General features: G+C 41.2%; 1 protein-coding gene across 1 annotated transcript; it reads right to left on the bottom strand.

Moving 5' to 3' along the window:
- Positions 1 to 883: 883 nt before the first annotated feature.
- Positions 884 to 24,861, bottom strand: LOC122152934 (glycoprotein Xg-like). The gene is made up of 9 exons (XM_042788350.1): positions 24,558 to 24,861; positions 13,429 to 13,470; positions 13,037 to 13,093; positions 9,168 to 9,203; positions 6,625 to 6,690; positions 5,671 to 5,727; positions 4,967 to 5,005; positions 4,560 to 4,679; positions 884 to 2,684 (listed from the first exon to the last, which is right to left on the bottom strand). The coding sequence occupies exons 1-9, from the start codon at positions 24,616 to 24,618 to the stop codon at positions 2,668 to 2,670; spliced, it is 495 nt and encodes a 164-aa protein (XP_042644284.1). The 5' UTR covers positions 24,619 to 24,861; the 3' UTR covers positions 884 to 2,667.
- Positions 24,862 to 24,964: the final 103 nt, after the last annotated feature.

Genomic DNA, 24,964 nt, shown 5'->3' with positions numbered 1-24,964 from the left:
TCCCACAGAAACAAAATTCCCAGGAAATGTGTTACCTGCTTACATAGACAGATCAACTAAATAGTATGTTTACGAGTAGCAAGATCGCTATTGTATGTGGTTTTACTGGCAGATCTGTTTCAGTTGGGGGACTTTATAATCAACAAAAGCAATAGAAGTAATATCTACATTTAGATGATTTTCTGTTCTGCTTGTGTACCAGCAATTTTGTTACAGTATAGAATAGTCTTAAAATGTGAGAATCAGTAATACAAGTTAGAGTTCTGATGGTCTAACAAGCCAGTTTATATTCCTTCCCCCTCCCGAATTAAATACTAGAGCTTCCCTACACAAACCCCGATTATCTGAAATAACAGTAATAAAATTATTATTAAAATAATAATAAAATTATTATTATTATCATCACCCCCCTCCTAGTTAGAAGGGAAATTAACACTGAAAAGTGTGTCTGCATACCAGTACATTGGTCACATGTTAATGTCATCAGAACAGAGTTTCAGAAGGTTAAACATTGGGGGGGTATTTACCAATTCAAGTTCATGATTTTACCTTAAATTCTTTGTAATAAAATCTGATTTTTGGATAATAACATCAACACAAGCAATTTCAACTGAGTAAGAAATTGTTTTGAAAATGTTATGAAAATTTTAAATAAATTATAATAATATTTCAAAACAAAAAAATCTAAATGTGCACAAAGATTCTTCTCTGGACACTGCTCCTGAAAGAAAATATTCTTAAGTTCTTTGTTTTCCTCAATGTCTCTAATTTGAAGCATTTCTTTCTCTTCTCTAGCAGGACATAGATGAATTTGCATATAAAAGGTATCAGCCGGCATATGTCCCAGAAAGTACCAAACAAACCAAATAAAACTCAGATCATCTTAGATAAAACACAGTATGTGTTTATTGAAAATTTTCAAGAGAAAAAAGCAAAACATATGTTTTCATTGTTTAACAAATGGCTGAAGTGGTAACCACAAAATATTTTAACATTTCATTAATCAAAACTCTGTGTCTACCTGGCAAAAGATATATCAATCTGTTTTGACTATGAACATGGAAAATTTGTATTTTTAAAGAAATATCAAGTGTCCTAGGAAACCATATTAAAAATAGATTTTCATTCACAAGTTGAAAGTGATAGCCGCAAAGGTCCTTGTCTGTTTGTGTGTTGTCAAGATGTTTCTGTATTTAAACTGATGTACATTATAATTTCTTACTTTCAGGATCAAAATAAAGATTATGGTATTCTCCTCAGCAACTGATATATATCCATTTCAAATATAACTTAGATCAAATGGTATTTTAGTTTATGAAAAGAATACTTTTTCAGATTATGTTTTTTAACAGTTTAAAAACCACAAAATCATGTTTACCTCCATCTACATGGAATTTCAGTAAGAAAAAGCTTGCTTCACATGAAAGATGAAGATAAAAGCACACAGATTTCCTCTATACTCTAAAGACCTAGCTAAAATAGCTGTATTGCAGAATTATGTCAGTAAACTAGTAGTTTTGCCAGCTTTCATCTGCATTCGGTTCATTTGGTTAGCTAAATGAAGGCAGAGATACTGGAGAAGTGTTAGTTTTTGTTGATAGATTTGTCTACATAGGAACATTTGTTAGCACAGTAAGGTTGATCAAGAATAAGGGAAAAGGATGAAATGGCCTTGCTACCAAAACTGTATCAACCATACCTCCTCATATGTATGAAGTTTAAAAGTTAGTGTGACATATATTTTATAGAACTAAGTGTCACAGGCTTGTTCTAAAGGATTCAGAAAATTTGGTACCTATTTTCCCTTAACAGAAATTATGAATAATACGGTTCTTAAAAAAAACAGCCAGCTGGTTTAATGCCTTTAAAGGCTCCTACAGCAGGGCCCATGTTTTCAAGAAGATAAACAAAATGTACGTCAAATTCCTGTTCCTGAAAACAGCTAAACACCATTTCAGCAATAAATAAATAAATAAATAAAATCAGCATGTGTTCCTCTTATTTTTATTTTTTTTTTAAACAGCGGTTCGTCAATGTACATATTCTTTTCATGCTATATTTTAAAATTAAGAATTAATTTTTCATCTATAGCTCCTTTCATTTTGCTAGAATTCAGACATAAACGCAAAGTAAAGGCATTAAAATTTGTATTCCTTTATACAACTTCAAGTTTTCCTTAAACATTATAGGCAATACAGAAATATGCTAAAGAAACCTAACATGTATGAATGAAAATGGTAACTTCCTTACTCCTATCAGAAGGATTAAGTATTTTGGATAATTTTGAAAACAGGAAAAAAGTTTGTTTGGCTTCTCAAATGCTCACAAAACAAAATCTTTTGATTTTTATCTTATATTAAACTTGTTTCTCTGTTGCTTAAAATAACTTCTGAATAAAAACACACATCCAACCTCTATGAATGAAGGTCAGATAGTTCATTACCATCTCTGGATGTTTTAAGCACATCTTTGATGATGTAAAGCTCAAGGTACAAGAGTGACGTCAGATAGAAGAGAGTGGGATTGCAACGTCTCAAAAAAACATTCCTTAGAGGAAGATTTTTCTTTTGTCAAAGTGATAAAGCAGGAAAAAAACGTTGGATCTGGGGGCCGAATGTCACCAACCAAAGGAGCCTGTCATCACCGGGCAACTCTTCTTTCAGTGGTTTACACTGTATTCCCAGCTGAAAAATAAAGATTGAACAGTCATCATTTCCATCACAGATGTCCTTTGCCAGCTCTTCTGGGCTTTTTTTCTGTTCCAGTCCTTCTGAGGTAGTAGCAGCTGGGAACCTCCTATGCCCAGGGGCGGCAGGATCACCAGCCTGATGCTTTAGTTACACCCCAGCCATAGAAACAGAGGAAAATAAGTGACTGTTGGGACCTGGAGGGCACAAACAGCCTTTGTGGCCCTGACCAGGCTCCCCCAGGGGCATCCTGAGCCCTGCTCTGCCTGGGTGTCCCCTGTGTAACCCTGCCCGAGCCTTCCCCGGGCTGGGGCTTTCTGAAGCGCAAGGCGGGGGATCCCAGATCGCTTCAGAAATGCCCGTGAAGCTTCACCACACACCTCCTGCGTGTGGCTCGTGCCTCAGTCGTTGGTCCCGCTGCGGAACAAATAACGTGAATTAGGGCTTGAAATTGGCCTCCGTGGCAGCCGAGGGCCGGGGCCAGGCTGTTCCCGAAGAGCAGGGAGCTGAGGGCAGCCCCAGGGGAGCCCAAGCCGCTGCCCCCCGCCAGCGCCAGGCACACACAGAGGGGCCGTGATGGCAAACGGGCTCCATGGACGGGCCAGCCATCATCAGGTGAAGGGGAGGCGACCAGTCCAGCCCAAGGCCAAGGCAGGACGCCTGACCAGCCATCATCAGGTGAAGATGAAGCGACCAGTCCAGCCCAAGGCCAAGGCAGGATGCCCGGCCAGCCATCGGGGTGTTGGAGAATGGCTCAGAGACAAGGGTCCTGTGCCTTTAGCCAATAGATTGTAAGCCTGCGTGCCTAAGTTGTGCCTTGTCATGTATTAAGAAAATCTTTGAACGAACGTTGGTGCAGGTTCTGCTCATACAAAAAGAAAAAGGGGGAATTGTTGGAGAATGGCTCAGAGACAAGGGTCCTGAGCCCACCGAGCAGTTGCATGATCAGAGCCTGCTCTAGCTGCTGATGCTGGGCCTCACTAGGGTTTGCCTGCAGCTGCTCGCAGCTGCTGATACAGGAGGAATGTCAAGGACGCTTCAGCCCTGTGTGCCGTGGTGTGTCGAAAACAGGTTAAGGGGAATTAGGAATAGTGGTCTGAGAAACCTAGTGTTGTGGTAACGGTGGTCTGAGAAACATTGTGTTACGGTACTGCCGTGTATCGAAAACAAGTCAACAGGAATCAGAAATAGTAGCATGAGAAACTTAGTGTTATGAGAAGCTTGTGCTGTAAGCTAACTGCAAGTAGGTGGACCGTGCGAATACGACCCTTAGAGCTTAAGCCAATCAGCTAGTAACTAGTAGGCATAATAATTATCATTGTCTGTATAAATATATGTACCCTGGACCAATAAAGACACACGCTGATTGATGCTCTATCACCCACACTGAACCCGTCTCGGCGTGTCGTTCGTCCGCGGCTCCGCATCGGGGTGCACGGCCAGGACAGGCACGTGGCGACGTGGCGCGGGCTGGGGCAGGTCGCCCACCCAGGCCAGAGCTGAAAGGGAGGCCCCAGCCAGAGGGTGCATGGGGTGCCCCAGGTGAGGCTGGTCTGGGCCACACAGGCTGTTTTCCACACACAGAGTCATGACAGTCAGTCACCTCCGTGGCGGCAGAGACCTCGTGTCAAGCACTTCCCTTCATAAAGCGACATACATCCATCTTCTGGGCATGTTATGGCTTCCTACACTTGTGCACAATGAAGAATATTAATTACTAGCATCTCTTACAGACCGGTGTGTTTTTTAGGATGAGATTTTCAAGTGCCTTCATCCCTGACCTGTTTCTGCCCCCACTGAAACTGTCTGTAAAATTCCCATCTACTTCAGCACTAAATTGGCTCAGAAAGTGGGAAACCGATTGGGTCTTACCATGTGGTTTGAAACAGAGTTTCTTGTTCTTGTAAGCGGAGTAGGCCGCTATGGATCCAACAACCAATATTACCAAAGCAGAAATTATAGGAGATGTAACTCCAGCTATTAATCCTGAATCTGTGGAAAAAGAGAGAGGTTTTATTCAGAGGCACTGAAATTGTTTGACTTAAGCATGTTCTCTACTACGGTGTGCTTTTGCCAAACTATGAAAACTGCTTGGTGAAACATTAACGATTCATTAAATAGAATTAAGCAGAAGACTAGAAATGATGTTACATTACAGCCAGTGTGAAAACGCTGTCCTAAAGCCTAATTTAGTATAGGTACTACTTTTATAAGGCTAACATTTTCTTACTATTTTATGATAATTGGAAACAAATTCTAGAACAAACTGTTTACTATACCCGTGTTTCCTCCATGATTGAAATGATGCTCCTCTTCACCTAGAACAGAGGGTGAAGTTTCATCAATAAATGTTTTTTATCTCGTTTTGAGAACAAAGTCTTTACTCAGCAAAGTGTGATTTCTTACAGAAGGTGAAAGGGCGCACCTCGGCAGGACTACAAGAGAGGAGGTCCCTGTCCAGTCCTGGCTGATGGCTGCATTGGCCAGAGGAAAAACCTTTCATCCACCTGACACTTAGTTTTTGGAGAAGAATATTATCTTCTAAAAAAAGGATAATACTTTGCAGTCTACATCAAGCTGATTTTATAGGGAATGGGAGGCCAGTATGTTCTTGCTATTCTCAACTGCCAGACGATCAAATGATTTATCAATAATTTAAGTCAAAATCATAGGCCCGGTACATCTACTTCCAGTTCTCAGCAGAATCCCCTTGACTCGTGACTGTCCTAGCTGAATTCAAAGGGATAAATCCTGCAGAGTTCTGGCATATGCCAGAACACTACAAAATGTTTAGGAACATGTTTCAAGTTTGAGCTTCAGGCTCAAAGCCATGGTTTGTGGAGAAGGATAACTAATCTAACTAAAAATAGCAGAATCTTGTCCTATAGCTTCAATGACAAACAGATTACTGCTAAAGCAAAACCAGCCATCTCGGAGTTACAAATATTAGGGAGAAGATGCAAGGAGGATTGGCAAATAATACCTGTTATGTGCGGTGGTAAAGGCTTCCCATCAAGGAGATCTGAGTCATCAAAACCTCCTGCAAAATAAAGATTAGGATTTCCATTGCAAAATTATCTGAACAACGGTGACCCCTTCAGGTCCTTTGTCCAGTGTTTTTGTAATGTTCTAGGTAGGGGTGAGGGACCTTTGAAAATCCCAGCTTTGACATGGTGGATGGGTCAGGTGTGCTGCACCAAGTGGGCACATATTCAAATTCACCTGGAAGCTGGAGTAATAAAAATCTTGGTGTCTACCCATTCTGCATCTGTATTGGCGCCTGTTGGATGTTTGGGCGTGGGCTCTCGGTAGCACAAATCCTTATATAATAGGGACATCTCAAATCCCAGCGGTTGCTGGAGCAGGAAGTCAGTTGGTCCTGTCCAGGAAAAACTCCAGAAGGACCTGTCCATGGCTCACCACTACAGCCATAGCAGAAGTAAATATGCGATAACTGGCGGTAGCTGGGGTAGATGTGCCACTTCCACTTTATTTAAGTGGGTATTTGGGACCGCACTCAAAAGCAATACTGGCTTACATCCACCTCCCCCGGTCCCGCCTGTTGTATGTCCCAGGGCCATCTCAGATGCACATCTCAGTATGGATTTGAGCATAGGCTTGTCCCCACCCTATAGCTAGATGTCAAATTTGAAACTTAGCTTGGATCAGTGTATACATACCCAAAATGAAAAGGCAAACAAGATGAGCGTTAGTCTCATGCCACTTAGGAGTCAATGCCCCACATTTTGGGGAGACAGAAAAGCTTTATGGTAACACTAAAACTCAGAAAATCTTTACAAACACTGGGTCAGGAACAGTGATTACCAAAGGGACATGGAAGGAATGATAAAAACCATTAATAAAGAAGTAAGAGAGTAAATTATTCAAAATATCTGTTCTGAATGGGCTAGATTTTCTTAGGAGAAAATATTCTTACCAGAATTACTATGGCTTCCCGGTCGTGGTGGAAGAGGTGGGTATAAAGGTTTTCTTGTGATATCACCTGTTGATAAATAATATTGTTAGGTGGTTAGGCAGGCAAAACTGAGAGGCGTGAATAAAGAGTATGGTAACTTGAGATTTTATGCCTACTTCTAATTTGTCCTCTGGTCAATTAAGAATAAGACCTTGTCACTAGTTAAAAAGTTTCAAGCACTGTATCAACAAATAGCTATCTACTGTAACTAATTAGAAAGTGAAAAGGGAGTATTTTCAAAATTTAAATTAGAGAAGAATTCACAAAAATGTTGAGGGAAAATATGTCAAGTATTTCTGGAGAGTGCTAACATTGTTTACTGCTGACAGCTGGGAAGCACAGTGTGTTACTGTAGGTGTCCGTGGTACAGTTATGCAGAGCTGGCAGAGAAGTTGATGTTCTGGGCTGGGCAGGAGGCAACAGGTTATCTCTGTGCCATCAGCAGGTATTAATAAGATCTGCAGATTAGTTTCATCTAACAGATGCTGAATTCATCTAATGCATGATGAATTTTCTACTCTTGAACAGGGCAAAGTGAACTCAGACTTCAGCTTTGCTGTTTAGGACTTTGTGCTGGTATTTGGCCTTAGTTTTTTCCAAAGTATCAGCAACAGATGCGTTGGATAGAGCGGGAGATCTGATGATTAATAGCAGTTTCCAAACTGCACATACAGTGCTGGAGTAGCAAGAGCTGACTCGGGTCAAAACCTGCAAAAGTTAACGTCCAGGGCTTCTTCTCTGAGTATATAAAGTCTCCTCTTGCCATCCTTTCTCCAACCAGTTCAGTTACATATTTAACTGTTCTCATAGCAAGACAGCAAATTTAGCTCTGAAGAAATCAAAACGAGGTCACAGAAATAAATACCAGTTTCCCTCCCACTCCCAGTTTGGTTCTGATTCAGTAAATTAGATACGTGCTTAACTTTGGGCAAGTTTAGCCTACTGCCGTCAATGGATTTTAGGTAGAGTCTTAAAGCCTTGCTGGATCAGACTTTGCCCAGTTAATTGTGTTCAAGAGAAGAAGAGACCTGTTCTGGTCCAGATCTCTGTGTAACAAACTAAGACTCACTGTGGCACGAAACCAGAAAACTACCGACTCCATTATTAATTTATATTATGATGCTGCTCCTATTCAGTCTTCTCTAAGCATAAGAAGATATATTCTATGGCATGGGTAGTGAAAAATATCTTAAGAACTATTGATAATGATGTACATTTCATTAATCCCGTTATACCATGTACGGATGTCAATTAACTGAACTGAAAATGGAGCAAAGACATAAAAACCAAGTGAAACATAATTTGCCATCCTCTGAATGAAAAGGTGGGGTTTAGTGTAGGTACTTAAGCTATTCATTGATAATTTTATCAACATACTAAATCCATCCTCTCATAACAGTACTCATTAAAAACTTGCAGGAATAGAACAATTAGTACAGGCAGGAAGAAATTACAATACAAACATGGGAATTATAAACAAAATTAGATTCAGCTTTATAAACTGTGGGCTAACTTGTCATTCAAACATAGGCATGAAATAACACAGGAGAACCTGGAAATGTGGAAAGCTCTGGAAATGGGAACAAATAATATAAAAGATATGATTCTCTAAGACTGAAACACAAGTAAACCAGACCGCTGCGACTGGAATCATAAATCAGAGGTTTTGTGCAATGGGATGAGGTGTAATTTTTCTTTTGTGTAGCCTTGATTCAAGTGGAATTTTAGGCTTTGATTCAGTACTGCTTGCACTTTAGATAATTTCAGTGCACAAGAACTTTTCTAGGGTACTACGCATCCTTGGTATACCTCTAAACACACTAAAGAAAATGTGGTGCGAAAATTCCCAAAGTCAAGGATTTCATATGTCCACACAGCCCAGCAGAGTACTGTGAATACTTCCTAGGCCAGTTCTGGATGTTATAGAAATACCTGGAAGTCACAGCATGTTACCTCAGCTCGAGTGCTTCAAGCTCAAGCTATATCATGTCCACCAGCGCTCACCTCCGAAACATTCCTTTCTGCATTTCGGATTTGGGATCAGCAGAGCTACAACAAGCTCACACCTCTCTCTATCCACTGCTACCTCTGATTCCCAGCCTTAGGCAGATTAAGTGTTGGCAGCTGAGGAAACCCCTGCCGCCCCTTGTTGTCTTCAACCTTCTGCCACCCCGACCCACCACGTCCGAGCGGGCAGTACGTCCTCCCCCCAGCCACGACCGTGGAAGCCTGGCGTGGGAAGGTGACCCACAGCTGGCTTCAGTTCACGCAGGGTGACCAGCCCACGCGGCCCCACAGCTGGCAACCAGACACAGCCTTGTCCTGCTGTCCCCGCTCCGGCCTCCGGCAAAAGGGCTGCACCTGCGTGAGGGGGAATGACTCCCATTTCCACAGCTCCCCCTGCGCTCTCGAAAGCTCTTTTCACAAATCAGGCAGACTTCAGCAAAAGGCTACCAAAAAAACCCCCAACCATTATATTTGAGCAAAAAGAAGAGAGTACTCACCCCCACCAAGAGCATCTCCTAAATGAAAATCATTGTCTAAAAATGAAAAGGAGGAATGTGCAGAGAAGTGAGTTACATACAATTCTTGAAGTGAAATATTAGTCTTAATAGAAAATGTGCAACTGAATGTTTGACAAGCAGCTTCCTCAGGTTAGTCCCACAAATACAAAAAAGGTATTACGCTTTTCTTGAAAACTCTTATAGAATTTAATATTTGACCACACAGTAATTGACAAATGATACAATACTTCCTACTCAAAGTATGAAAGATTATTTACTGCTTTAAATAAGATCAGAATAAATCTCATAGTGGGATCAAGATCAATCACCGTTTTAATATATCTGCAAGTACATAAATAAAATCAGCTATGTTAAAATATTAAAATGTATCTAATTTAAAAATATACTTATTTATTAACATTTATGTCTGTGGTTAAAACTGGTATATGTGTGTTTGGATTAAGTGCAATTTGTTGAACTGCAACCACCGAACACCCATTTCAAGAACAAATAAGTAATAAACCTGCTTGAGGGAAGAGTATTGAATCTACTAATTTATGTAAAGGTCATGGTGACACAGAGAAGTTTTGCTACAAGCAATCATAGATGCCTGTCTGAGGTTGGGTGACTGTTTTTCTTTGGCTGAGCCATAAAGGTTTTAAAATACACTTAAATGTCTGCATGTGCATGTTATGCAGTGAATCAACAGGCTGTTGCCACTCCCCCAGCACTGTACACGTGTCTCACTGTACCTGGGATGGAATTTTCCATCTAATAAACAATTTGTCCGTGAGCTGCAGATGCATAAATAAGAGGAACTTCATTTCCAGCATGCAGCTGTCAATGAGTATGTGGGTGATATTTTAGGGTGTGTATGGAATGCTGGTGAGCTCTGAAAGGTCACTGAGTAATAGGCAGAATACATTAGATAGATGTCATAACTCTAAGAATCTCTTTCTTTCTCCTTATAAATGTGGAGTGCTAGAACGAATCAGAAGGGACAGCAAAATCTACCTAAATTTTGGTACAGATGCTTATTGCCACAGAAAATTTGATAGATACTCAATTAATTTTTTTTTTTTTTTTCATAATTGTGTCAGAATTCCCGACACTCAGGAAAATCCACCCAAACGCATCACTGTGCAAAACCCCACCTTCTTGTGTTCCTTATATCCAGAGGGAATGGGAAGATGCTTTTGCATAGTATCTAGTCTCACTTGTGTAACAACTCAGAAAGGCTTTGATGTCACCAGGAAATCTGGCGGGAAAATAACCAAATTCATACTACATAACTCGGTTTGTTCTTGTCAAGTCAGGTGTTGACCCTGTCAGTGTCTGGCCGGCGGAGAGTTGCATTTCAAAAAGACCTTTACCTGTCGAATGCTAACACTGTAAGAAGCAATAAATTGCAAGCTGGATTCAATTTATTATCGAGATGAAGAATTCAGGTAAAATGCAGTGTTCCGCTCTGGAGGGTTCATGCGGAGATTTGTTGCAGAAATGCTAAGGTTGATATGAATAAAATACAAACGAAAATGTGTCTGTAGGGACCAGAAATAACAGCAGAACAAAGGGTTAAAATAACAGACAAGAAAGGTCATCATTCCCAGCAATAAAATTGAGGAATGTGTTGCTTCTGTCAAAACCAGGAGGCCTGTGCTCCGATAAGATGACAGCACAGACGACTTGTCAGCAGAGGAAAAGCAGAAGGGCACTCGAAAGCCAGAGGTTGCAGCATATCACCTATTCCACTGCTCCTCCTGTTCGCCCACCCAGAAAATAAACTGTAGATAAAGTCCGTGTACCCCAAACAAGCTAAACCAGATAGAGGGGAGCAATGTGGCCTCGGGATCAGAGACACTGACGTAGGCATGATTATGAGGCAAAGACCCTCTCCATAATAGCTGATGACTCCTACACGGTATAAAAGATCTGTACATAAACTGGCCTGTCATTTCTGATCAAGAAGAACCACAGAGACAGGATAAGGACTCAGAGGCTGGCGTGCCTTGTCCCGTGTTGCACATGGTGTTCACCAGACCATCCAAGCACACACACCTCGGTGCTCCTGGGTGTGTGGGTTTGAGCATATGGCTGAATTAAATCAACAGTAGGATGAATGTGAGAGGTTAAAATCAACTTCTTTAGAGATTTTATAAATAAACATCACCTACTGTTAAATTTTGTGTTGACTTTTGTTACGGTAGATGGGAGGTGCCTACAGGGGAGATCTTCAGCTCAGGCAGAGGTGAGTGGGAAGTGATGCCCAGAGGACACAGTCTGTACAGTAACTGGCCTCAGCTGAACCAAAATCCTCATCTCAGCCAGCCTCACTTCTCAGTGATACTGTCTGAATGAGACGTAGAGGAAACCCTGAGGTTAAGATCAAGCATCAGGCAGATGCTAGGACAAACTTTTGTATCCTTTTTCTACACCTTCCAAATCCAGTAACTGATTTTAACTTTTTTTTTTTTTTTTTTTTTTTTTTACTAGTTTTATTTGTGTTTAAACTTCCTGCAATCTTCTTCAGTGCTCAGAGATTCCAAAATGGTCTGGAAAACATGGGGCTCTTCATTCCCAAGAATTAGTGAAGTTGATTCAGGTAGGGCAAATATTCTTCTGACGGTCACATCTCTAACAGATTTAGGGGTCCCTAAAAACCAAATTCCTTTCAGCTGACTGAGGCAGCATCACTGTAGATATTGGCATCCCTAGGTTACCTTTAAACAAGACTGGGGACAGAATCTTTTAGAGCACGACTCAAGTAACCTGCTTGAAATGTCTATATTAGGATGAGAACAATGCCCCGTTTAGAGTGATATGAACTGTCCCTAGACATGCTGATTTCTTGCCACTACCTTTAAAGGGAGTCAGGACAGTTAGCTAAGTAGAGGGCAGTGGCTTAGCAGTGCTTTAGAACAGACACTTCTAATCTAGGCCAACCACAGATTTTCTTTGCAAAATTAAGTGGGAAGGAAGAACACAACCATTACAGGATTTAGTAGCTACCCCATTCGCGAAATGCTGACCCTGTTTGTTCAAAGTGTGAGCCAGAGAATCGTGTGGAAAATGTAACTGCTTTCCAGTACCTAAAGACTTATTGCAATGTTTATTCAGAGGAAGACTGGAAACTGTTGTGTGGGCTAATGTTATCCAGCATTTCATGATTCAAGCATTTTGTTTGTTAGCCAGAAATTTCTTTCAGTGTAGTTTAGTTGAAAAATCTCTATGTTATCATAAAATGTTCCATCATAAATGCATGTGTGGTTTTGTTGTTTAGAGTTTGGGTTTTTTCAGCAATAGCATTTGTCATCCTCAGGACTAGAGCTAAAACCTTTTGGTTCTCTCCACTGTTCAGAGCCTTTTTTCCTTTCTGACACAGGTCTTTGTAGCAATCAATACCGGATAATATTAAGTGAACATACGGGGAGAAGAAAGAATACCCAAATTCCTTCTGATTCTTTTCCAAGTCTGTTATCAAGCACTGTGAATATTTATACTAAAAGAAAAGATAATGAGAAAAAAAAATGTAGAACAGTTACCCATTTTTAGCAACAGTTGATTTAGCAACGGTATAACCTATGGTTATACCCCCCAGGGAGTTCAGTACAGGAGGGAAAAGCATGAAGAAGATCTTCAGGAAATAAAATGCCATCACTGGCCAGTCATGCTGTAAAGCCTTACTAGAAGCAGTAAAGACATGGAATTGATAATTTTCAAAATACCCACTTACTTTACATGCATAAGACAGCTAGCATTCACACAAATGATCTCAGCTATGGTACATTAGCAAATATGATCAAGGATCTCATGGGAGACGGTTTCTACATATCTCAAATCAGTTATGACCAGTTGTCTTCATCACTTACTCAGCACAGGCCTTGTCGGTCTTCTGATCACTGTAGGCTTCCTGGTAATTATGTCCTCTGTGGGACACAACAGTGTACCAATTAACAACGACAGCTTAAACATTTTCAACTTAACAAAGGAATGTATCTGCAAATCTAGAGAGCTGCATTCAATAAATATTTATGTATCATGGCAGAAGATAAAAAGGGGATATGTTTTTAAAGCCTTTTGGTTTTGTTTTAAAGAAAATTTTAATTTTATGACAGGAACATTGAAAACTAGCATTTTCCAGTTCTGTGTATCTTTAGCTCAAGTAGTAGCCACTTCGTATTCCAGTCCTCAAGGAAAAGGACTTAAGATTTATTATTGGATCTAAATGCTGTAGTAAAATAAGGATAGGAGATTTACCTACCTGGGTGATCAAGCGCATCAGCTAAATCAAAATCACGTTGACCTAGAAGGAAGGTGACAGAAGGAAAGAGTCAGTGGGCAGGTTTCCATGACCCCCCAGGTCTGAGGGCTCTGGGCAAAGCCCGAACACCACTAAGAGGCAAAAGAAAAATGCATCCGAACAGGAGCAGGCGCCGAGCGGGCTGTCAGCTGCCGTCCCTGCACCGTGCAGCCCCGAAGGGCCGCGCGAGGTGGGCTCGTTGGGTGAGCTCGTGGAGGAGCTCCTCGTTCAGGTAGCGCAAGGAAAAGCTGCTCCCTCATGTTATCCCCTCTCCAGCCGCCGGGCAAACGTGCCCTGGAAGAACACAGGTGCCTGTCACAGGGCACAAGGTCTATTTATTGCCAGGAGATGGCTGAAAGTGGCCCTCAGTGCCGTCCTGGCAAACCGGAACCGTTAGGTGAGAACTTTTAATATCTTCATTACTGTTTTACTAGCTCAGCTTCAGAGAGTAGCTTTACTGGCAAATCTGCCTTGTAACATGAATCAACTTTTTTTTTTTTTTTTTTTTAATTCTTCCTGTAAACGTGTGCCAGCAGTAAAAGATGTATTTACCTAATTTAGCTTCCGCTGTAGCTTAAAAAATCTGAAAGGGGAGAAAAGAACCCTTCCTGTTCTGTGTTAGGTGACAATGATGTCATTAAATGTCACAGCAGGGCAATTAGCACCCTGACCTTTGAAGTCAGTAGGTAAATAAAACTGGAAAATGTTTAAAATGTATTAAATTGAAGCATATGACTTTGAAGTGAACAAACACGGTTATTCATGTGAGTTTTACTTTCCACTCTCCACAGTCTGCCACTTTCCTTTTAACACACAGCCTTCATGAAACACCTCTTTGCAGAGTATGGCTCCATTAGTTTTCATCCAGACTGAAACTTCACCATCCTTATGTTTGCACACCAAATACGAGGTCAGCCTGCACAAACCCGCAAAAAGTCACGACTTGCCGTGGCTTCCCTAGGGAGAAATGTTTTACTGTGCTCTATCGAGTAAGCCTCTTGATCTGCATCTGTTTATTATCCTGTCTAAAAGGCTGAATACCTAACTCTTCGATTAAGTGTTTTTCTTGGTAAGTCTTGAACACTTCACGACAAGAAAGGCATCATTGTTCAAGCAGGGAAACTGAGGAAAAAGAGAGAGGCTGTCAGAGGTCCTCTAGCATGACAGTGCTCTGGGTTCAGCCCAGCCCTCTCTTCTCGGCAGCTGCTGTCCATCTTCATGGCATTCTTCACGTTAATCACTGTTCCTGAATAATAACTCTGGCCTGTGTCAAAGAGCTCCTGGAAAGATTAATTATCAGTGGTAAAACCCTGTGTGATCCTCAGATAAAAATCAATGCAGGAGCACAAAGTAGAAATGTTTTGATTCCCATGAGGATTCTCGCGTAAGTCTGTGAACTTAATTATAGCTGGTGGCTGACGGAAAAGATGAAACGAGGCTGGAATGCAAAATAGTGAATGGCTTCTAAAGCAAACTGTCCCTGTAAAACATTATGACAAACCCGTGTTCGGAAAGGGGGAGCAGAGAGCAGCACCAGGCTTTCCCAGTAATGTTATTAGAGTAGCATCTTATCTTTTATCATTTGAACTGATCTTTGAGTGTCACCCCCTCCGACAGCCTCCCTTTCCCCTGCCCTGACTGCTCAGCTAACCCAGCTAAGTCCAGTAATCTTCGGACTGGGTCCGTCGATGGATAATATTCCAAGACCTCGACAGGTTATTTTTTCCATAGGACTCCGTTAAAATACACAAATATATAAAACTGACAAGTGGTTTCCTCAGAAGCTATTCCCTGCCAGAGCCCTGAGGGCACCCCCAGCCCTTACTGGCCCTGCGCCCCTGCCCGTGGGCTGTCACAGCCGTGCTGCCACCCACCCGTGGCACCAGCCGACCCCGATGCAGACCCCGACCCACAGGCAGACATCCGGGCATTGCCTCAGCTTACACGGCCAACTTATATTTTTTCTGAGGCATCTTAATACAAGCAACTTAAGTTTGACTGTCCTTTGATTTTTTTCCTCTGGATAAATCTTCATTCTTGATCGGCATCTTGAGTGGAGGCTGTCTGACCCGAGCCCTGCGGCTCTAAGATACTGCCGGCAAGGCTCCAACTATTTCTCATCAGAGTGAGTCATCAGAAATAGTTTTGTAACACCAAAGAGCTGTTGGCCAAACCAGCTCCTTTGTTACAGGTCCTGACATGCGGGAACTAATGATGCACAAAGCAGCTACCAAGGTCCTAACGCTGTAAAAAGAATGTGACAAAACCATCATGTGAAGGAAGACTCTGGAAAACATCCAGGTATAATATTTTTTTGAAATTAGGATAAAGAAAAAAAAAAAAATAGAAGGAAGAATCTAATCAAAAGAGATTCTGGAATTCAAACAAGATGATGCAGATGCTTCCAATTGCCTGAGAACCAAAGAGAAACAGCAGACTGAAACAGTTACTGACATCTGCCCTTCTCTTGGACAATACTGATGGTTCCCTCTCCTGTTGTATGCCTGCTCTGTTATCAAAAAAGTGGGAAAAGACAAGAGACGTTCTTTTGAGACAGCAAAGGAGAAATGGAGGACAACTACAGAAATTTTAAGAAGAGAAAAAAGAATCCTGAAAATCCCCTGCAGAAATTATTCAGATTTTTTTTTTTTCTTTCTAATTCTTTCTCATGATAAACCAAGTCATAAAATAGACACCAAGACAGAATGACTGATTGGGAGTAAGACAAGAATCTACATTGAAATCTCTTTGGCTGTGTAAATATGAACCTTGACAGATGGGTAGACTGTACGTGGACATCTGTGCAGCATGGTAAATGATATTCCAATAAACCAGAAGATTTCTTGGTCTTCCATCCCAACTTCCTCCGGTAATAACATCAAATGACCGCAAGGAGTGAGGTTTTGTGGAGCAGAATTTTAAATGTTCATTACCATTTCTGAGACTGCACCTAGACATTTTAAGAATAATTTGGGAGGATAACAGATGGTTAAATAGCTGAACAGCCCAGACTTCATCCACGCAATGGTGGGTCTAAAAACAAAAACACATTAGAGACTCAGAGAATATTTAGCTCACTAGGAACTGCAGTCACTTCAGGGAACCCTGAAGATAAATGGCAACAGAAATAAATTAGTCAGGCTTCTTCACAGAACAAACAGATTGAAATAAATTCATTTTCTACATATAAAAATGGCATCTTTTTTTGGACCAGCTTCCATAATAGAAGCAGCTGGAAATATACTGATGAGAATGAGAATGAAATAAATTTTAGTGGGGAAAAAACAGCTTTGTTCCTTTGGGGTATTTTATTTGGTTGGGGTTTTTTGTTTGTGGTTTTTATTGGTTTGGGGTTTGTTTGATTTTTTTTTTGTTGTTTTTGTTTTGTTTTGTTTTGTTTTGTTTCGTTTGTTTTTGGTTGGTTGGTTGGTTGGTTGTTTTTTTTTTTTTTTTTAACCTGGATAAAGTTACGAAGAGATTTATCTATGCAGGAGGTACCTCAGAGTTATTTCTGTTATTACTGCTCTGGGCTAGTATGCTATTTCTTGGCATTACTTCTAGCCTTTCTTCTGGGACTATCTCTGTTTTTATATAGAAATAAAATTATTGTAATAGTGGGTTTTCTGGGGTGATTCATAACAGAGAGTTTGAGAAAATGCTTATAAGCTTCTGCCTGACACCACAGAACGGTCCTTATCTGCAAATTAGAAAATGCTAAGCTAAGAAAGCAAGCCTTCCAGATGGATATACAGTTTGTATTGCAAAAGGACCTGGTTTAATTATGTTTATACTAGCTGCTCAAACACAATGAACTATACTAACAGCAGGACTCTTGCTGGCACTGCCAGCCTTATTTGGGATGTAATTCCCTCATCTCCACCCAACACGTGTAGCTGTGCCAGTAAAAATCTGAAGTGCTGGCCTGGCCTACATAGCTAACAGCAGACTTCTCTGTAGCAGCCAGACAGGGGAGAACTGACTCCATAAAGCCAAGCATCAAAACATAGCAACTTCAATTTCAAAGCTACTACATTTATTTTTACAGGCATGATTCTTCCAGGTAGAAGATTTGCTTTCACTAATTCCCATACTTTCTATGAGCCTTTCTAATATCATGTGTGGAAGGCTGATGATAGAAAATCCTTGTCACTCTGCTATGGGGGCTGGTACAGTTGCTGTTTGCCACAGAGGTACTGAGCCAGCTTTTAGTAAGTTCCCTTGAATATAAGACACATCCTGCTGAACGATCACAGACTTGAGGTCATCTTACTCCCTCAGGACAGTCCCCTGCACATGAGCATTTAACCCTGCACACGAGTCCTCAGGCACATGAGCATTTAACATTCACAAACTTCTGCCCGTGTTACTCTTCCGAAAATGTGACTGAAATATCCAGCCACTAAAATAGAGAAAACAGCATCTTTTGCCTATGGTTGAATTTGTGACCTAAATGTTAAATGGCTCCATCACCCATTAGCTGTGTAGCAGGCTGATCACAAGGGTCTGAGGTCCCACAGTTTATGAGGAGCAAGGATTTATGAGGAGCAAGGCCGGATTCTGCAGGTGGATGTTACCTGTTCATCATTACGACTGTAGTCAGAAGTTTTCTGACAAAAGGCTCCCAAGGCATCACTCTGCTATCTTTAATCTCCATAAGCAGGCTCAGTCCTGCACCAGATCCATATGAACACAGCTTGTGGCCATTAAAATTATGCACATAAGGGAGCATGAATATTGCTAAATGAGAGTCAGGTTATGCAGCAAATGAAATTAACTTCTCAGGAATTTAATATGTGTAGTCTAGTATTAAAAATGAAGCTCAGATCCATGAGAAAATGTGTGTATATGTATGTTTATATGGGTATATACATGCATGTGGACATGTATCTTAAATGCATACATGCACAAGTGTGCTAGGTAAAATCTTTTGACATTAATATGATTAAATTAGTGGGCTTTGAGTGCATTGCTAGCAGTCATATGACTGGGATGAGATTACCTGTGTTACAGACAAATTAGGAGCAACTAACTTAGAAATATAGAAAGGGAAAATAAGTTGATTTTACATTATTTTAAAGCAAGAACAAAAAATATTTCTTCAGTGGAATTAAATAAGAATTGTTTTGTGAACACAATGAGCTTAAAATATGAAGTTGGCAGAGACTGGGGAAGAAGCGGGTGACTCACAAATGAGAAGAAAAATTTTCTATAAAGGAACAAAATGTTATCGAAGTTGCTCATGGGACCCATTTTATGTTCTTTTTAGCTGAAATGGTAAGTTTTTCTTTGCATAGATCATTTCTGATTATTATAAAATCATGAAACTTGTTTTCCCTGTAATGAGAAAGTAGGATGTATTCTCCCAGATATGTGATTCAGAACATACCCGTTTACTGGTTCAAATTTATTCAGGAAGCAATTATGTTTGTTTAAAGGAAATTACTCACGTAAGAAAAATTGTGGAAGAACATACAGGTTTACACCTCAGAGTGAACACTTTGGACAAAATCTCAATGAGTGGTTACTGTTTCTTTGATGCAATACGCTCGTGATCCGTATTTCCTGATGAGGTTACTGTAGGGGTTTTTTTTCCATCATGGCCCTTTCATTCCATAAACAACAATTGCCATTACACCTCCTTGATGTTGGGGTGGAAAATGAATATGCTTTAAAATCTGTAATTAAGCTCGAAGTTCCAGTCTATAGAACACAGCATATGGACCTGGTTATTGACTTCATGTTTTTTTGCTGGGCCACTTCTGTTTATAGTTTGAATTCATGGAAAATGAAAAGGTCTCTCTCGCTTATTCATACATGAACACATTTAAATAATTACCAGCAAATAAGATGTGCTAATAAAGCAAGAGTGGCAGTACTGCTTTAAGTCTGTGCAGCATGGTCTCATCAAACATGAAAGAAAATCTGCTGGTTCTATGGTGTTTACTTTGCTGTGGACAAACAACAGCTGTTCAAAGGTAGAGGCCATTCTTTAAGATGTGATATGCCCTGCATACATAAAATAAAACATATATAATTTTCTATATTTTGCTTCAAAGTGAATGCAGAAGAAGCTGGTGTGTGCTATAAAATTACAGGCAGAGCGAAGGAATGGGGACCTCTCATGAGGCAGCACCGTCTGTCCGCACATCTTACTGAAATTCAGATTTTCAGCTTTGCGTCACGAGGAAGTGGAGCTTTGCCCATGATGCGGGACGTTCAGCCAAAGCTTCTCTCTGCTCCTCTGTGCTTCAAGAAGCTGTCAGCCCTTTGGGGGCATTTGCTCTGAGGGTGTTGGGCTTAATGATGGTTACGTTACATGAGAGCTGTACACGCAGATAGGCTCAGATGAGAGACCTATGTGAGTGTTTCTACTGAAACCCTATAGCGTGGCACAAGCAAGAGCTGTGCTGGGCTCTCCAAGTGACCACTCACTGCTCAAGTACCGGCTGGCTAATCCAGACATTCCCCAGCTGGTAGTTTAGAGGGAGCTGAAGATAATGTGGGAGGTCAGGGAGATGCCAGGCTTTGCTATTTCTGTTGGTCACGGTGTCTTTTAATGTTCCTCCTCCCACCTTCATCCCAAGTACCCTGGTGAAACACATGCAAAATACTTCAGCTCTTCAATATGTGCAGCACAGATCTCAGTAGTGCTATTCTGCAACTTAACATCAAGTTAAATTTGTTTCAAAACGTCTATTGCACTAATCCTGTGCCCCCTGAGGTCACAGTAGCCCATCAGCATAATTATTTATATTGCTTCAAGGGGGTTAGTAGTATTGCCAAGTCAAAGTGGATGATCAGGGCGTTTCACACACTTTCTGTGTGTTTAAGACCAACATTAAGACACACATTCTGTGCGTTTAAGATGCAAGACAGAAAAGAAGCAAGGCCTGCATCTTCTCCCTTTCATGCCATTAAGAATGTGTTCTCTTTTAAGAAAAGAATAATGCTGGAAAGAGTTGCTGGATGTCAGCAAGCAGGCCTGTTCAGCAAAAGCCTCTGAGGAGCCTCAGGAGCCACCTCTTCAGGGGTAAATGAAAAAAGCAGTTAGGGTCCCCTCGCAGAGCTGAAGAAGCCGCTGGAGTGCACAGAGAAGCCTCTCGGAAGGACCCTGGGCAGAGGGTGAGGGAGCACCAGGTGGTGTCTGAGCCTCAAAAGCAGGTTGGCTCAGGAGAGGATCTGGTGGCTTAGACTTTGGAGGGAAAAGAAATCAAGAGTCTTGGCGTGCAGAATGCTCTGCAAATCGGGGTTGAATTTTCTGAACAAAGAGCCAGCCTTCTTTTTGTTACCATTATGCTCAGGAAACAAAATAGTCTGTATGATCTCTGTGAACAGAAATACCTGGCTTGTATCTCAATTTCTGCTCCTTGCAGGTGGTAACATGCAAGGTAGAGTTGCAGTTTTGATGTGGTATAGGTTGTGATCTGGGAGGCTTTGTTGCTGTCAACCCAGAACTGTTTCTGCTGTGGAGTGTATGCCCTGGTCCTCCACCACTGGTGTTTTAAGACCTGGGACCTAAGGAAGGACTTTGCTTTAATTTGTCTGCTAATATTAGTACCTAATCCACCCTTTGTTTTCATTTAATCTGGAGCATTGTTGCCCTTTGAAAATATGTTGTCCTTTGAAAATATATTGCTGTAATTTAGCTTTTTAAATAAATTCCTTGGGAATTAAAAAATGCATTGATGACCGGCAAAGCTTATACAGTGGAAGTGGGAGTTATATTTTCACAACCCATTCAAGCCCTTTCTTTCAACCAGGACGGCCTCTTTGCCTTCATGAGATGCTGTACTACAGATCAGATTTCAGACAGTATCTTCCCATAACATTCACAGACATCAGCCCCTGTGGGAATGAAGGCAGGCATATTTCTATTGATTTTTAATCTTGAAGGAATTATGACAATTAAGTGTTTATTTATTACCCTCAAGGGGATGAAAAGGGATGGAGGATCGCTGATGCAAACGAGGGAGAAGTACGTACTAAACCCAGGCAGTTTGGACCCTGCTCCCAGACTTGCAATGTGACAGCAACATTTGAAAAGCGAACCCGAGCAGCTGCGTAACCACAGCGGTTGTTAGCCCTTCCCAAGCGCTGATGGTGCAACAGCCCTGCTGTTGTTAGCGTTTCAACCCGTTCGGGTATCTCTATTTATCAGACTGCAATCACACCCTTGGATGACAGCGCTGACGTGACTACACCTGATAGCAGCTCTGGTATTGGGAGTGAAATAGTTTTGGCGCCCGGCAACAAGAGAATTCACTGTCCGATATACCCCAGCTGATTCCGCGAGTGCTTCGGCACGTACACGGGGACCTCGGGCAGAGCGACAGCAAGGACTGCAGCTTGAGGGACCAGTATAAGAAAAACAGGACTGTGTTCTTCATCTCTCCCATTCTGTCTTTTAACTCCAGTGAAAACTACATTATTCATAAAACTAAGTCACATAGTGTCTCAAATTCAAACAGGTCTGTAATTTTCTCCCCATAAAGTGCCTAGATAATTGACCGAAAATACAATTAGTTTTGAGTCAACATCTTTGCAAGCCTTAGCTGGACAGTGGTACGTGATTTACTGGCTAGCAATAAATGCTGCTCCCTTTACCTGCATAGCACGCAGCATCTGAGGGAGTAAGTTTAACGCATCTTAAACATCACCAACCTTTGCACTATCTTTGTTACTGATTAAACATGAGATCCATGGGCTGATCTTAAAGACCATGGATATACATAGATTATATCTATATTGGGAACTTGAGGAGCACTTCTGAGCAGCTGGGTCTGAGAGAGAGTCTCAGATGCTTTCCAGCTCTCTCTAGGAGAGAGCCCTCAGGTCGCACTGCTTCCCCGCCGCCGGTACGCACGCAGCCCAAATGGGACCTGCAGCACGTTTCAAAAATGAGGTGCAAGGCCCAAACGGGACCTACGACATGTTTCAAAAAGGTGCATATTGTAGGACTGTGCACCGGGGGATTAATACCCTAGGTGAGCAATGTAGCCACAGCCAAAGCTGAATTAGCAGAGATTAGCCGAGCTGCAGTAACCGACGCGGGATGTTAGCATGAACCTCAGGAGAAGTTTCTGTGAAGTTTCTTTCATTTGCGCTGGGCTAAAAGACACTCAGATAATTAGTTGTTGCAGCTCAGCTTATATGGGAGACCTCACGTAAGCTGCCTGAGCTTGGGAAGAGCAAAAGCTGAAGAGTGTAGATGAAAGCATGGAGGACTGCAGCGAGCATGCAAGTTTCTGAACTGTATCTGGTCTCACTTGCCTTGTGCGAGGTGGTCCTTGGTTATGCCACGCCTCTGTCGAGATGTGTCCCTCAAAATAGTCTAGCCAACTAACTGAAGACAGCCGGACATAAAGGAAACGCTAGATAGTAAGAGGAGTGATGTGATCTGGCTTGGCCATGGTAACACAGGAGTTTCTAGAAGCTATCAGAGATGGTTACAGCTTAGATAAGAATTAAGGCTGCTTATAAAAAGGTAAATCATGCCGTAGACATTCCTATCATAAGGAGTTAGACCAGCTTTTCACCAGCATGGCTGAGCCTTTCTCGTATCATGTCCTGATTAGGACTGAGGAGTGGTTCCTGTAAATGTCCCCTGAAACATGGTAAATTCTTTGATGATAAAATTCAGTGGCTGTTGCCACAGACTTAAAATAATTCATTTTGCTTTTCGGAGTGGATTAAATCATTTTCCCGGTCATAAGACTGTGCCCAAAGCCTACAGCAGCTTTCAGAGACGACTTCTTCCCCAAAGCAGGGCCTGAACTGGCTCTGAATTAACACATGTATAAAGCAAGAACGGTTAGGCTGACTATTCTTGTAATTAAAGTGATTGAGTATATGGAAATTCACTTGCCCATGCTTAGATTGTTTGAACAGAAATATTCAACGCAAGGGAGTCCTCCAGAACAAGAAAGTCTGCATGCCAGTGATTAGAGATCGTGTGAATCATCGCTGTTCACAACATGCTATGGTGCAGGTCAGCACAGTCCTACCCTCTGCTGTTTCTACGCCACGTTACTTGCTGGAGACCTCTAAATAACTCCTCATTTGTTGAAATAGAACTACGGTACTAATTTAAGGCCAGGTTTTCTCACTGCCTATCACTGCAAGATCGCTTAAATTGGGGGTGGTGGGAGGATGAGCAGGAGCAGCTATTTTGGAACTAGTGGTTAATGATTGATTTCTTCCTGCAGTCAGCCACTGGGCTACAAGTTTTTGAAGTAATGTGAATATACAAAAAAAAAAGAAAAGGTTACAGGTACGCTACATGGTAGATGCACACGAGGATGATCCTATTTGGTTTGATATCAAAAAAAAGCTTGACAGAATGTTTTGCTAAAATAAAACTGTGTTTGAATATAGAAAAATGACTCAATATGAAGAGACAACATTTTCCCAACTGCTATTCATTTGTCAAAAAATATGTACAAAATGTATTCAGTTCTTCATTAACCCTGCATGAAAAAAAAGAAAAGTATTCCTGTGTGTGGATTTTATATATTTAGGAATATGTTTGCTAAGGTTAATAAATTATTATTTTATAATTATGAAAGCATTAGCACCAATATGAAACCATGATCATCTTTAAACTAATCGGAGCTTGTTTTTACGATATAACTAACATGTTTCAAAATATCAATAACCAAAAAAAGCTCTGAAAGTATCAAGTTAGTATTTGACTAAGGATCTCTTCGGAAACTTTTAAGTTCCCCTGGAAGCTGCCATTTTACACCTTCCATTTAAAAAGTTTATACTCAGGTCCAAGCTTATCAATAATTTTAGGGGAGCAACACTAAAGAGAAAATAAGACATTTTTAAAAACAAACTCCAACTATCATGGCTATTATGATCGATCATCTGTAAGATATATATCTCTAGAAACTGCAGAAGTACTTATCTAAACACTCTTGAACGCTCCTCGTGAAAGAATAGCAACAAAAATGACACCAGCAAGCATTTTTAAATAAACAAACATATTTTTTCAGGGGTTAGGGCTTAAGTTTTGCCTTTTTTTTTTTTTTTATTTATTATTTTGAGTAATCATGCCCTAGAAATAAACCAAGGCAAAGGTCACTTACCTCTCACGTGGACCAGAAGAAAGCCAAAGCACAAAAGAAGGATACTTCTGAATTTCCCCATGGTGTTCTATGTAGCGCCTTGCTTGCACTGGTTGTGTTTTGTTTTGTTTTTTTTTTTCCAAGCAATGACAGTAGATATTGCAACTGCAGCGCCAAGGTTTGAGGGAGAAGATGCTTGGAGTCAGCGGCTCTTTCCAAAGAGTTCTCTCACCATCACACTCAAGACCGCAGGAGAGAGAAGTCCCAAAAAACCTCTTCCAGTACAAGTAATAAAAGCAAAACAACCCTGCTACGGCCAAGCCATGAGCAGCCCTCTAAGAAATCTATTTATTGCCCAGGCAGGGAGCCTGGAGAGCCGGGGAACCAGCGGCAGCACCCAATGAGGAGGGAGCCAGCGTGCTCCGAAT

Source organism: Tyto alba, unplaced genomic scaffold (assembly GCF_018691265.1).
Source record: "Tyto alba isolate M040663 unplaced genomic scaffold, T.alba_DEE_v4.0 Super-Scaffold_14, whole genome shotgun sequence".
Taxonomy (NCBI): Eukaryota; Metazoa; Chordata; class Aves; order Strigiformes; family Tytonidae; genus Tyto; species Tyto alba.
The sequence above is the reverse complement of the archived record's forward strand: the minus strand, read 5'-3'. Positions and strand labels throughout refer to the sequence as shown.